This window comes from Neopelma chrysocephalum, unplaced genomic scaffold (genome assembly GCF_003984885.1).
Source record: "Neopelma chrysocephalum unplaced genomic scaffold, ASM398488v2 Primary Assembly neopelma1_65b, whole genome shotgun sequence".
NCBI classification, from domain to species: domain Eukaryota; kingdom Metazoa; phylum Chordata; class Aves; order Passeriformes; family Pipridae; genus Neopelma; species Neopelma chrysocephalum.
Genome location: NW_020897723.1, coordinates 2,218,337 through 2,231,790, shown reverse-complemented (window position 1 = coordinate 2,231,790; position 13,454 = coordinate 2,218,337). Strand labels below are relative to the sequence as shown.

Sequence of the window (13,454 nt, the reverse complement as noted above, 5' to 3'; positions counted from 1 at the left end):
GAAAAGTGGATCAGTGAGGATCTGAACACACATCTGTCGTGTGGCTGCTGTTGTGGTGGCATTGGCTGCCAGGTTTAAGCACTGTGACTTCCAGTGCAGGTGTCCTAGGGAGATGCTCCTGGATGGTCCTGGAGAGAGCCAGGAGCTGAATCCTTTCTTTTCCCTGTGGAAGGGAAGTCCATCTAAACACGAGGTCTAAGCACAGAGGGCAGAGCCGGGTCCTGGAGATGGGGTCTGTCCATTGACAGCAAGGTGGTGAACCAGGCCCAGGATCCACCTGGGAGAAGTCCAGGAGCAGCAGTTCATGGGCAGAGAGAGAGGATGGAGACAGGGTGACAGTGTGGGTCTGAAGTCCAGACTAAAAGGCAGGCTGGGCAGAATGCAGGGTGGGACCAGGGGGCTGACCCAGGAGAGGGGTGACCCACCAGCCACGTCTGAGGGTCATCCCAGGCTGGAGATGGGGAACCCCATGGGACAGTTGAGGCAGGGAGCCAGAGCCTGAGAAACTCTTCTTTCCATTGTGAGAAAAAATGCTTTTCTTTCAAATGTTAGAATGATCACATTCCAAAAAAAGAGCAGTACTAAGGTGATGCTTAAGGCTTGTGATTAAATGCAGTGGTTAAATAAGTGCAGCTAGAATGCTCAGAAAATGGTTTCAGTCCCCCTCTTCTAAGGCTAATCTATGCAGGGAGCTGCTCTGCCTCTGTTGAGTGTGCTGGCATAAATATCAAATGTGGTTTATCATATTCCAGTTGTATTTCTTTTTGTCTTCTTTTCCCTTTTTTTTTAACCTGATGTTCTAAGGATTTCCTTTTAGTGCCTACGAACATCTCCTTTTGACAGACAGTGCAAATTAAAAGATATGGCTGGGCAAAGGAAACTGGAACCCAAATATGCCCCCTGGGTTTTCATTTACAGTTAGAAGCTACAGACACAATTACTGCTGACAGAAATTCAGAAGCCAGTGGCAGAGTGCATGTGGCAGTAGACTCATGCCAGGCAGTAATTGGGAAGATTATTTTTAATCAGAGCATATCCTACAGCCCAAACATTAGAAATCTCTTGTAAGGCTGACAGGAAATTAAACTGAGACCAAAGAAAAAAGCCTCAAAATAGAAGTAATATGGTTAGAAGTCTAATGATGGCAAAACTCACTGCTTGTTGCATTTGGTTGTTATCTAAGGGGAATGGCTTTTAACTTGCAGCAACAGGTATCATTGTTTAATTGCATTTTTAGAATGCAATTAAAATAAAAAGTATCAGATTAGATCAGTTTAGACATAGGCTTTTGATACAGGTGTGAAGCAGCAGATGTTAAGTCAGACTTAGTAATTGTGGGTATGTATTAGTAGTAATTTTTAATATTGCTTTGGGTTATTTATTTTTTGTTATTTTTTTTTCCTTCAACGCTGAAGGAAGCTACTTCTATGGAAAAATAATAACGTGTCTGGGATACTCTTGGAATGCTTGGGTATGGTAACAGTTTGTGAAACCTGCATGGCCTGGGGCTCCCTTTCTCAGTGACCCTGTAGAATAACCTCTGCTGCTTTGGGCTGCCTGAGCTGCTGCCCCGAGGGAGAAGCACCCGAGGTACATGCAGTACTTTTTGCACCTGAAATATTCACCTGAAAACACAACTTTTTCATTTTTAAGTGAATTTTAAGCCATCATCCTCTCTGCCAAACTTTTCCACACACACTTAGCAGACCTTCTGTCGTGTTTTCCTCAGGACAACAGGAGCACTGTGAGTGGTCACTCTGCTGAAGGGTTCTGCTGTTCTTGTGTGTGCCTGTCACGTACAAATGTTGTATTAGCAGATGCAAACAAAACTTTACTCATTGGGAATTTCTTTCTGTGTGATAAGAATGCAAAAACAAGAGCCTACTTCATGTTTTGTTCCAAGTTATGGCAGTTGTGGAAAAGAAAAATTGAGTATTGAAAATGTGTATCTTGTGTTTCTCCACAAGATTGCTTGTAGCTGTGTGGACAGCCTTAATGACACTTCATGTCAGCATAAAAATAAGGTTTAAAGTCCAAGCCCAGATTCAACTAGGTTATCTTGAGGCTTGTAAATAGGATTTCATCAGAATGGAGGTTTATTTCCACAAAACTACTGGAATTTTTCAGCTGTGTTTCCTTCTGCTGAAAATTGCTTCTTATAATCATATGAATATGACTGAAAGTCTTGCTCATTGTTTATATATTGCCTGAGGAGCTGGGTAACAAATTAAGTGTACTTAGTAACATGGGCAATTTGTGGAATTGCTCTGGAAATAGGGCCCTGCTGTGTGGGAGGTGATGGGATGTCAGGGATATCCTGTGGTTTGCACTGCCCAGGGAGGTGCCCTGAGCTGGCTCCTGCTGTGCACGGGGGTTCCACTGCCTCAGACAGGGCTGGGGGTTTCCTTGGGTGGGGTGAAACCTTTACAGAACTTTGTAAAGTTTGTAAATGTGCCACTCTTCCTTTAATAAATAAATAAACAGAAACTTCTGTCTTCAGCTCGGGAATTGATTAATGTGGGGGGTTTGGGCAGTAAGAGTTGGAATTGCTGCTGGGAGCATCAATTGTGAACTTGGCTCTTTCTCTGGTACTCCCCTAGTGATGGTCCCTGCTCTGAGGAGACCTAAATACAAGTATTTTTATTGTTCCTGATTGGCACTTTTTCACATTCTGAAGTTTTCGAGGTTTTTTTATCAGTATGTGTGATTGTTGTAATACTCTTGATATGTTTATAGAGCACATGCCTTTCTGGTGCTGCTGGTTCTTGTTGCTCTTTATCCTCAGCTGCATTTTTTATTTGCCGATTTATTTTTTTATTTATTTGTTTAAAATGAAATCACATATAAGGAAGAAGATATTTTGTAAAAAATTATTCAGTATATTTACTGTTTGGAATTTTACTGAAGTATGTAAAAAGTGTATGAATATATACTTTTATACTATATACTTACACTATAGAAAATACGTAATTTATATACTGAAATATATAAAAATGTTAAGTATGTAAAAATGTTAATTTATCTAGAGAAGGATTTGGATATATATGGACTGCATGTAAATTATCTTTGAAGACTCAAAATATGAACAGTGTTTCTATTTTCAGGAGTATTTGTGTCAGAGAGTGTGTGTTACCACTTGCACGTGGAAATGAAAAATGCATGTAGGGTGAATCTGTTAGGTAAAACAAGTCTGAAGTTACTGTAACTTCTGAAATTCAGTGAATAATTCATTCAAATGTTACATGTCACCAGCTGCTCATCAATAAAAAAGAGTGACATGGAATAGAATGTTACCTGATTGGAATTCCCAGCTAGGTGCTTGTAAATCTATCCTGAATGGTCCCTGTTGGTTGTGTATTTTATGATAATTTGGCTCTTGCAAAATCGCTTCAAGTCCTCATTTGAAGAATACACAAAAAGTAAATCACAGTTGCGTGTTCCTATTGAAACAGAAACCTGTGCTGGAGAAAATTTACAACTACAGCTTAGTAATTTCTATTTTAGTAGATAAGTCTAATGAAAACGTAGGGTTTGGGGTTCAAGTACGTTGGAAACTGTGTGGAAATGTTTACTGTCCGTTGAGTGATAAATAAATAATAAAATCTTTGTTGGCACTTGTGAATCAATAAGCAGATTTTGCTGTTTGGCTTCGTACTACAATCAAAATGCTCTGATGACCCAATAACTTGTGCAGCCCTTCCTGGACAGCCCCAGTAATGCCTCAGCAATTGTATGTTTTGTTGAATCTTTAAGCCTGCCTGCAACCTTCTGTGAGCACAGGGCACAAACACGAGCTCCCGAATCCTGCATTTCCAGTAAGAATGTTTTTTTTCTTTCCACAGGAAACCACACAGAAGCCCCATGCAAGTGGTGCCTATTGTTTCCATGATCGGAGCCTCCTCTCAGTAAGTCCCTGATTTGTGTTGTGTGTTTGTTCCCCTCTCAGTGGCACTGAAATCTTTGTTGGGCTGCCACAGTGAATGAAGAAATACTTCATTGGGCTCCCCAGCTTGCTGTGCTGATGCTGCATCACAGGACTAATACACCACAAGTAAAAGGTCTGATCACTTTTAGTCTCAGTGAACAGCAACTTGCAGGTGACATGTATAGAAAATAATCCTGCCTGGTTCTGCCTGTGGGTCAAAGTGATTTTCTCTTGTATTTCCCTTGGACGTGTTGGGGTTGTGTCACTACTGTGTGTGTTTTACCTTTGGCTGATTACTTTGTGTACAGATTAGTCACAGACACTTTTTTTTCCCTTCCAACAACTATGGATAATTAATTCATCATTCTTTCTATTTTAATCACTCTCATAATGTGAGAATAAGGAAAATCATGAATTGAGTTTCAAAAAGTATTTGTGCTGATTGATTTTTTTCTTTTTTTTTTTTTTTTCCTGAGAAGAGGCTTTCAAAATCAAACTACTTGTTACTCTTTCATGCTTGGAATTTATTTTCTAGTCAAGTTTTTTGTTGTAGCACATACATAGAAACTATATTGATTAAGCACTTTTTAATCAGGATATAACTTTTCATACTTAAATACAGAAGTATCAGACAAAACGAAGAGTGTGATTCTTGGTAGGTGTGTATTTGGTACTTCTCAAACAGTTTTTAATAATCCTCTGCTTAAAATAAACTGCAATCCTCTAATGTCTTGTGTTAGGTAATAAGTATGGCTTGTTCCATACTGGGCTGACTGAGTGTACTTCTGCTTTATACACATTTATACTGTTCTTTGTTTTATATAACAAAATAATGGACTAGATTCCCTTTTTTGTTCAAGTGTATTAATATTGGTAGCTGAGTTCTGCCCCAACACACAAAGTTTCGTGTCACTGAAAAATTTAGACACACAGTCCTTGCTAGAAAAAAAAGGAAGTTTTGCATTTATTCTCCTACACTGAACACAATCTTCCTCTTAATGTCTTTGAAATAAGATTTCATTATTTCAAAAAGACTCTCTGGCTTACTGGATAGAAAAAAAAAAAAGCCTGTTCGTCTCGAGGATAGATTTAAATCAATTCTGTAGTGCTCAGCATGCTTGTTGCTTTTAGCTTTTCCTCTGTCACGAACAGTATTTTCTCTCACAGAATAACCTTCCAGCCCTTAGCAGAATTTGATGCAATTGACAGCTTTTGTTAGAAAAATTCTGGTAAAAATTGCACGGATGAGGTTGGGGTTTCTAACCCGGGGGAGACAGCGGTCCCTGAGATAATCACAGCGTGTTTGGAGGAAGCTCACATTAATTTGACTGTGAATATAGTGCCTCAGTATCCATAAATGCAGTTTAAGGAAAAGAGAATAATTTTTCCTCAACAAGCTAAAGCAGAGATTTGGTATCTATGCCAAGAAAGAAGACGGAAACGCTCATTTGGAATTTGAGGGTGGTTTAACGCTTCCGAACCTCAACGCGCATAATTTGCTCGATTATTTTTCCCTCGGTGATCAGAACCCACCAGCACAATGACTATCAATCAGCTTCTGGGGCTGGGAGGTCACTCTGTCACCAGGCTCAGCCCCAAGCCCAGCATGTTGCCTGGTAACAGGCTCTGGAGATGGGTTGGCTCCTCGCAGCACCATATGGCTGGGCGGGGTGGCCTCTGCCCCCGGGACACGGGGACCCGTGTACAACATTGCTGAGTGGGAAATCCTCTGTCCCGCTCCCTCAGCCGGCAAAACCCTGGAAAACGGCAGCACCACACCAGCACAGACGTGTTCAGGTGCTGGGGTTGCGTGGAATGAAACAAATATCGGTCACTCGTCAGAAATCTCTTGTAATAATCACAGTGAATTTTGTGTTCGGTGTCCTTCAGTTGGATTTTTATATGATTTCTGGCTGTGCTTGCCTTACGGTATTTTTCTATTTCATCATCAAATGTGGTCATGTAAGTATAGTTGAATTTTAGTATAATTTCTAGCCGTGCTTGCTTTGCAGTATTTTTCTATTTCGTCATCAAATATGGCGATGTCAGTATAGTTTTAACAATCCAATTACAGAGGAATCCTGGATTTTAAAAATTCGACTCCATAGCTTGTGGATTTAGGTGTTTGGCCTTCTGTTAATTGTGCAGTAATGCCTACAGTGCTCCAGCAAAGTAAACCAGTAAACAAAGCAATAAAAGACAGTTCCAGAGAACAACTGAAAATAAACATAACAGGCAAAGGAGATAGAATTGTTCCAAATATACAGTGGGAAATCAAGGACAAAGAGTGACTGGCAAGCAGTTTGGTGCAGAAATGGATGTAAAACCTAGATAAGCAGTCTTCACTCATTCCCTTAACTGGAGCAATTTTCCCATTCCATTGTGACGAACTGGAATTCATTAAAGTGGGAATACTGGAGAGTGCAGTGCTGGGCAGCAGCATAGGCCATGATCTCCCTGCTCTGGCTGTTGTATTCCAGGTAAAACTGAAATCCAAGAGTTAGGATTGATCTGGTGTGTAATGACAGGGATCTGCACAAGGGAGAGGGGGGTCACTGAAGGGTTCCCAGCTCACAAGGCTGGATGGACACTCAGCAGTGGCTGTGTTGTTTCCAAACAAGCCAAGCTCAGAGAAAGATGAATTACTGTGCTTTTCCCTCTCTTGCCTAAAGTTGCAATTCTTTGGCAAACAAGACATTTCTCTTTGGTGTTCCACTTCAGTTCTCTGAAAAGGTTTCTGAAAAAAGCATTTCTGTGTTTGGCAGAAAGTTTATAAGTTGCTGTTAGAAAGAGAAGTTTTGTATTCTTGGCCATTCTATTGTTTTTTCTTATTCGTCAGATGTTGTAGAGTTGTTACCCAGTTGGATAAACACACTGTAGTTAAGTGTAGTTTTATTACTAACACCTTTCCTTGGCCAGAAGATTTTAAAGTAATAGACAAAGGATGAGGCAGTGGTGCTGCTCCATGTTCAGTTGAGAGTTGCATCCTTTGGAAGAGCTGCCATGGTTATCCACATTTTAAACCCTGGTGGATGTATTCCAATAGGCTGTTCCTTCCAAAACCTTCTCACCTTGTCTGCTCTTGCAGTCACAAGTGACACAAAGCCACTTTCTGTGCTGTAAAGGCCTATCAAGCCAGTGAAAGAAAGGCATTTAAACCCCTTTTCTCTAATTTTAGAGTGACTTGTGTTTTCCTTGGAAATGTAAACGTGTGGAAAAAACAGTAACAGAAAAATAGCTGTTATTGCATTGAAAATATTTTATTATAGGGGATTATGAGTTTTTTTTCCCCCCTCATTAAACACATCTTTTAAAATTGTTAGTGCAATAAATCTATTTTCCAAAACAACATGGCATGCCAAAGAGGAATTCGAGGAGTTTTAGTGTGATCTAGGGATTTCTACCTGAGAGGCACGAAAAAAATAATTGTGAAAGAGAGCTATTAGAAAATACCACAATTCTCTTAGAAATGGGCTGGTATTGTAACTTTATTCTAATAAACAGAGAAGAAAATATATTTTAATGATGGTATTCTTATTTATTCATCTCTCTGTGTTCTGATGTGGTCTGAATGATAGTGTTAGTCTAGAGAGTTGAATATCTTTAAAATTGCAGCACTTTGAATTACTGATATGTGCAAATTACAATAAAAAAGGGATGAACAATGGTAGTTAGATAACGTAAATGATGCAGTAAGTTCTGCTCCATTACTTCATCTGAGCCAGGATGGGGAAGTGTTTAGTTGTTAGGATCTGCTCCACTCTCATATTATTCATTGTTGTTTTGCAATATCTTCAGCAGTTATTGTAGGAATCCATTAAGGACCAGAAGCAGCGAGGCATTGACAGGCTCCTAATGATAAGCAGGAGAATATTCTCATGGATGTTTTTTCTTCAGGAAAAAGCTTAACTAAGGTAGCTGAGCCTGACCCGTGTTTGATTTTTTTCCTAGTGCTGGTGCAAGGTAATTCAGAGTTAGGGGGTTGATTTTTAATATTGCTTTTCCATCAGTTAGATATGTTTCGTCAGAGATGCACTTTCCTGCAGAGGGAACTAAATATTCTACCTTTGTTTAATTTTGTGGCTGTGGTGTTTTTTTAAGTCCGCATGTTCCAAGGTTTCATTTCCCATAGGGGAAGAAAATGTTGTTTTCTTCTGTTGGATGTCATTAATTTGACATTTATATCAGTAAAGTCACTAATGATGAAAAGAGCAGTGATGTGGTAGAGGTGTCCATGAGTCACTGTTAAACCATTGCTGTAATTTATGATTACTGAAATAGTGAAAGGGTTATAAACCAGAATATTCATGGGCTACTTTTGATTTACAAGTGGTTCTGCTGCTCATTTCACTTAAATCAAGCTCTTCTCCAGAAATAAAGGATGACACTGTCCTTGGTTAGGTTGTGCTTAACCACTGCTGCAGATAATCCTATCTGGATTTCTTTGGGCAACTAAAGCATTTAGAAGGTGCTCTCTCAAAACAGATTCAGGAACACAAGATTCTCTGAAATCGAATAGGACATCTTGGAAACAAGAGACAGACTCCTAACACAGATTTCACAGAATATTCTGAGTTGGAAGGGACCCACGAGGATCATTGAGTCCAGCCCATAAGTGAATGGCCCACACAGGGATTGAACCACAACCTTGGTGTTAGGAAGTGGATTCCTGGAAATACTACCATAGATTATTTTGAACTGTAACTCTGTAAGTAAAATTAGCTTTATAATAGGCTATGTACGAATGTTCACGTAGAGGAATATCTTAATTTCTTCTTTCCTCCTTCCTCTCTTTCAAGAACGCAGTCACTATTTCTTTCTGATGGATTCCTGCGTGAACTTTCTAAATCCTCCATCTTCCTAAGTGGTGTTTTGAGTTCTCCAAGTAAAAGCTGTAGGGGTTAAATATAGAATAACCTCAGCCTCTGAATTCACTGTATATAACAACCTGTTTTGTGGCGCTACTGAGAGATTTCCCCCATGAACATTGAAGTGCAGACATTTTCTTATTCAGGCATTAGGAAACTTTCCACATGCATGTAAACACTTAAAACACTTCCACTGGCAATTGTTTGCATTCTGGATATTCTCCAGATTGCAGCATTAAGAGGTTTTTGATCAAGTCCATTTCCAGAGCGTCACGGCATTTATGAGCTATCAAGTCCCAATATTCCTGTGAGATTAGTATGTGCTATTATCTCTTTATTACAGAAGGAGAAGACAGAAAATTGAGCAGCCTGACTGATGTGCCAGGAGAAGGACTATAGCAGAACTAGGATTTGAATTCATGTTTCTCAAATCCCAAATCATTGCCTCCCTTACTGGGCCATCTTTCCTCCTACTCTCCCTCTAATCCAATGCCTTTTATTGCTAATGATTTTTACATTTAACAGTGAAAAAAACTTATAATTTCATTCTCTCTCCCATCTCATAAAAATTTGAAATTTTTCCTCAAGAAAATCATGCAATTATTAGTGAAGTCCTATCAGCACAGGGCAAAGCTAATTGAAATGTGACAGTCCTCCTGATGATCTGGGTCATGTCAAGGGTGTTAGCATTCTTTAATGAAGATATACACTTGATCCTTTTTCTTTGAATTGCTTACAGACTTCTGTAGCCTTTTCTGATAATGCTAATTATGCCAAGTGAAGGTACAGCCATGGCAAGCACTTGGGCAGTTCACTATGGCAAATTCTGTGAAGTGCAGCAATGCTGTTCTGGGTTTTGGGGGTTTTCAGCAGCTCAGCCTTGCTGGAGGACTCATTTCTGGGTGAAATGTTTGTGTGCTGGTCCATCCTGAGCCCAGCTGCAAGCTGAGCATGGCTGGGGCAGGTGGAGCTGCCAGAGGGACAAAGCCCTGAGCCCCAGCAGCACTGACATTCCAGAGGCTCCTGGAAATAGGTGGTACCTGGGCCTGTGCTCAGTGGGGAATCCCTGTCCCTGCACACGGGGCTTTCACAGCCAACCTAAGGCCACAATATTTGGCTTTTTGTGCCTTGTGTGTAAGATCTGAGGTCCTGCTGAGCCACGTCTGGACACAGGTCTGACAGCATGTCAGTGTTTCAGGAGGGATCTTTACTTCCACTCCTCATGGAAATGAACAGGAGTGTTGGATTGTAAGAATTGGATTAGAGGTGGGGAAAATCTAATTTCCTCCTTTTTCCCTCCCTCTTACATTTGAGGTCAGTTATTGGGATAAGTTTTTTGTCCTGTTGTTCCTGTGTAGCACATGCACAATAAATAAACAACGTGCTATGAGAGAATTTTTACTGCTCCTGGAAGATGTGTTAGAAATCAGGTAACTGAGGGGTCTTTATATTTTGAACATGAGATGGCAGTTTAAAAATATATCTCTGGTGAGGAATGAAAGCGCTGAGAAATAAGAACAGATCTGTTGATGTAAAATGAAATGTTTATCCTCATTCTGCATAGTTTAAGAAATTTAAAAGGAAGAAACAGCATGAGTTTGACAGAATGTGATTGTATTTGGCAACATTTACTCTTCCTTCAGGACTTTAATATGTTTAGAAGCTGAGCTGTACCTCTCAGAACTGCTTCTGCCTGTGGACCTTTCTAGAAGCTCCCTAGCAAGATAGGAGTGTTCTGGCACTCAGCACTGGGGTTTAGCAGTTTGGGATTCCTCACCAAGCAGTTAAGCCTGGATCTGTTACAGTGTTGAAATACAGTTATATCTACTAATGCATTAATGAGAGAGATTCAGCTGTGACCTCCCAAAATCACTGCGCACTAATCAGGGCAGATTTGGGCAGATTGTTCAAAGAACAGGGTTCTTTGAGAGAAGAAGAGGGAGGGAAGTGCCTGTGGCAGACTCTGCTGAATGGTTTTAACTCGAGGGAAGCAGTTGGGCTTGTGAGATGAGGCAGGTCTTGGAGATCAGCACACAAGTTATGTTTAACTCCCATGTATATATATTTCAGTCTTGGATGTATCTTCTTTACACTGACAAAGTCCAGAAACCCATTTACCTGTATGTGGTGGGTTATCTGGGAGGTCAAATTTTCTCCCTGTCCCCCTGGGTTTGCTCACAGCAATGAGGGAGAGAATCTAGAGGATAAAAGCAAGAAAAAGCCTTTATGTGCCGAGATAACATAGTTTAACTGAAGCAAAGCTGTGTGCACAGCAAGCAAAATAAGGAATTAATTCACTATTTCCCATGGGCAGGCAGGTGTGTCACCATTTCCAGGAAGGCAGGGCTCCATCACTTGGAACTTGGGAAGACAAGTTGCACTACCTCCTCCTTGAATTCCATGAGCTTTTATTGCTGAGAGCATCCCATGGGCTGGAATATTCCTCTGGGCAGCTCAAGTCAGCTGTCCTGGCTGTGTCCCCTCCCAGCTTCTTGTGCACCCCCAGCCCACTGGTTGAGGAGGGGGAGTGAGGAAAAGGAGGAGAGAAATAAGAAAGAGGAAACCCTGATACTGTGCAAACTCTGCTCAGCTATAGCATAACACTGTTACCAACACTCTTTTAGTCACAAATCCAAAATACATTTGCACATGGGCTGCTAGGAAGAAAATTAACTCTATCCCAAACTGACCCAATATACCTTTTTCTTCACTGCTTTTCTTCACTGTGAGGTTTCTCCTTCCTTCAGCTGCACCCCAGAGGAACAGTTTTATGAGCATAGCTGGAAAAGAGAAGAGAAACACTGGAGAGGTGGTGGGTTTGTTTGAGGGTTTGTTTTTGTGGTGGGTTTTTTTCCTTCTCTTGAAGGATAATTTGCACAGCTAAATGACACAGTTATAAAAAAGTATATGTTGGGTCTACGGTGAGAAAAAAATTGATCTGAAATCCTCCACAAATAATGTTTTTATCAAGACCAAGTTGTTTTGTGCTATTGATTTTCAGATCTGCACAGCCTACAAGTAATAGAAGTTACAGAGACAAAACAATTTGAGATGGTTTTCTGCCTTTTGTATAAGCCAGGTTAGGATAGTGAAGTACAAGTCAATTGTTTTGCCGCTCAGATTCCTTGAAACCAAAAAGAAAATTTCAGCATGACTTCGGGTTTCCAAATGTTTATATTTTCTGGTTCTGAGTCTTTTCCCACAGCTAATAGGGCTTGTTTTGTCTGACAAGCTTTTTTGTGCCTTGGTCACCAGTAGTACAACAGGTAAGGGCAGAATATGTTCCACAGGGGTGTCTGTCACTCAAGGCAGAAAAATTCTGAATACATGAATTGTAGAGCTTCAAATAATACCCAGCTGGAAATATTTTAGCTCTTAGCTGTGATGAACACCAATAAAACAAATGAAAGCAGATACTACACAAGTGATTTTAGGCACTTCAATGCAATTTCTCATTACTGGCTCAGGAATGTTAATTTAAGGAACGTGTTCAGGAGGATATAGATTTACAACCTACAGGTGTGCTCAGAACAATATACTTTGTTTATTTAATAGGTTGTGGAGGAGAAAATTATTCTTTTAGGCTTGATGTTTAACTACCATAGGAAACCTGTATTTGCATAACTTGATGAATATCATTAGAGCCCAGGTTTTACTTGAGTTTTATTGAGTACCAAAGGGAGAGAGCAGTAACATTCTTCAGAGACTACTTGTAAAGCAGCTCTAAAGTTCACTTCTTGAAATGCTAAAAATATTTTGTACCATCTGATGTGCAGTTAAATGAAATAGAATGATTCTTTGTAGGTTTGGGGATATTTGTACCGTGTTCTAGTTGTCCCTAAAAGACACTTCAACGTCATAGGAGACAACTCTTGATTCATATTCTTAAAGAAAATGGCCCATATTTAAATTGGCTGTGTCTGTGTCTCCTGATGTCAGTGAATAATTTTCTTGAGAACATTGGTCCCAAATGAAGGCCCTTGGAAACACCCCCTAACTAATGCTCCTCCACGATATCCAAACACTGCCTCCTTGGTTTCTTGTGAGACCTTTGTTATTGTTCAAAGTGGTCTGAAAATGTAAGGAAATTACCACACTTGCTGTTTTGTCTCCACCCGCTGTGGAGGTTTCATTAGTTCCAGGTGTATTCCCCTCCCTCTTTTTTCTGTTCCATCCCACTTCTCCTACTCCTGGGGTGTTTCTCCTGCTTCCCTCAGGTCTGGGAATGAAGCCCTGCATGGATTCAGGCTTCATTTCATGTGCAGATATTGTCCCTTCCTTATGTACTCTCTGAGCTCGATGTTGAAGGAAGACGGGGAGAAAAACAACATAATGTTCCATTGCTTTTAGTGGAGCATGGAAAGAATAAAAGTCTTAAAAAATATGGAAAAGCCACCTGAAAATATTCTAACCTGAAAATCAGCCCAATTCCAGGGACTACTCTTCTCTGTGGTAAAGTTGGGAAGGTTCTCATACAAAGATCCATTCTTTATGGGGGAGGATAAACTGCTTGAACTGAAGTGTCGATGGAAAAAGGTTGGACTAGGAGGCAAAAACCACTTGGTGATGACACAATTATTCAAGAGAAATCACACAGAATTGCAGCAAGATCTCCCAGTACTGTGTTAGTGGCAGATATAAGTAGTTGCTGATAAAACGGC

The 13,454-nt window shown here is 40.3% G+C and overlaps 1 protein-coding gene across 15 annotated transcripts in view; it reads left to right on the top strand.

The window, feature by feature from the left end:
• Positions 1-13,454, top strand: part of RBFOX1 (RNA binding fox-1 homolog 1) — a 1,129,454-nt gene that overhangs the window by 470,246 nt on the left and 645,754 nt on the right. For all 15 annotated transcript variants that reach the window (XM_027684195.1, XM_027684196.1, XM_027684193.1 and 12 more), the window contains one exon: positions 3,843-3,905. In XM_027684195.1, the coding sequence (XP_027539996.1) occupies positions 3,843-3,905 (63 nt within the window). The remainder of the gene's footprint in view (positions 1-3,842; positions 3,906-13,454) is intronic.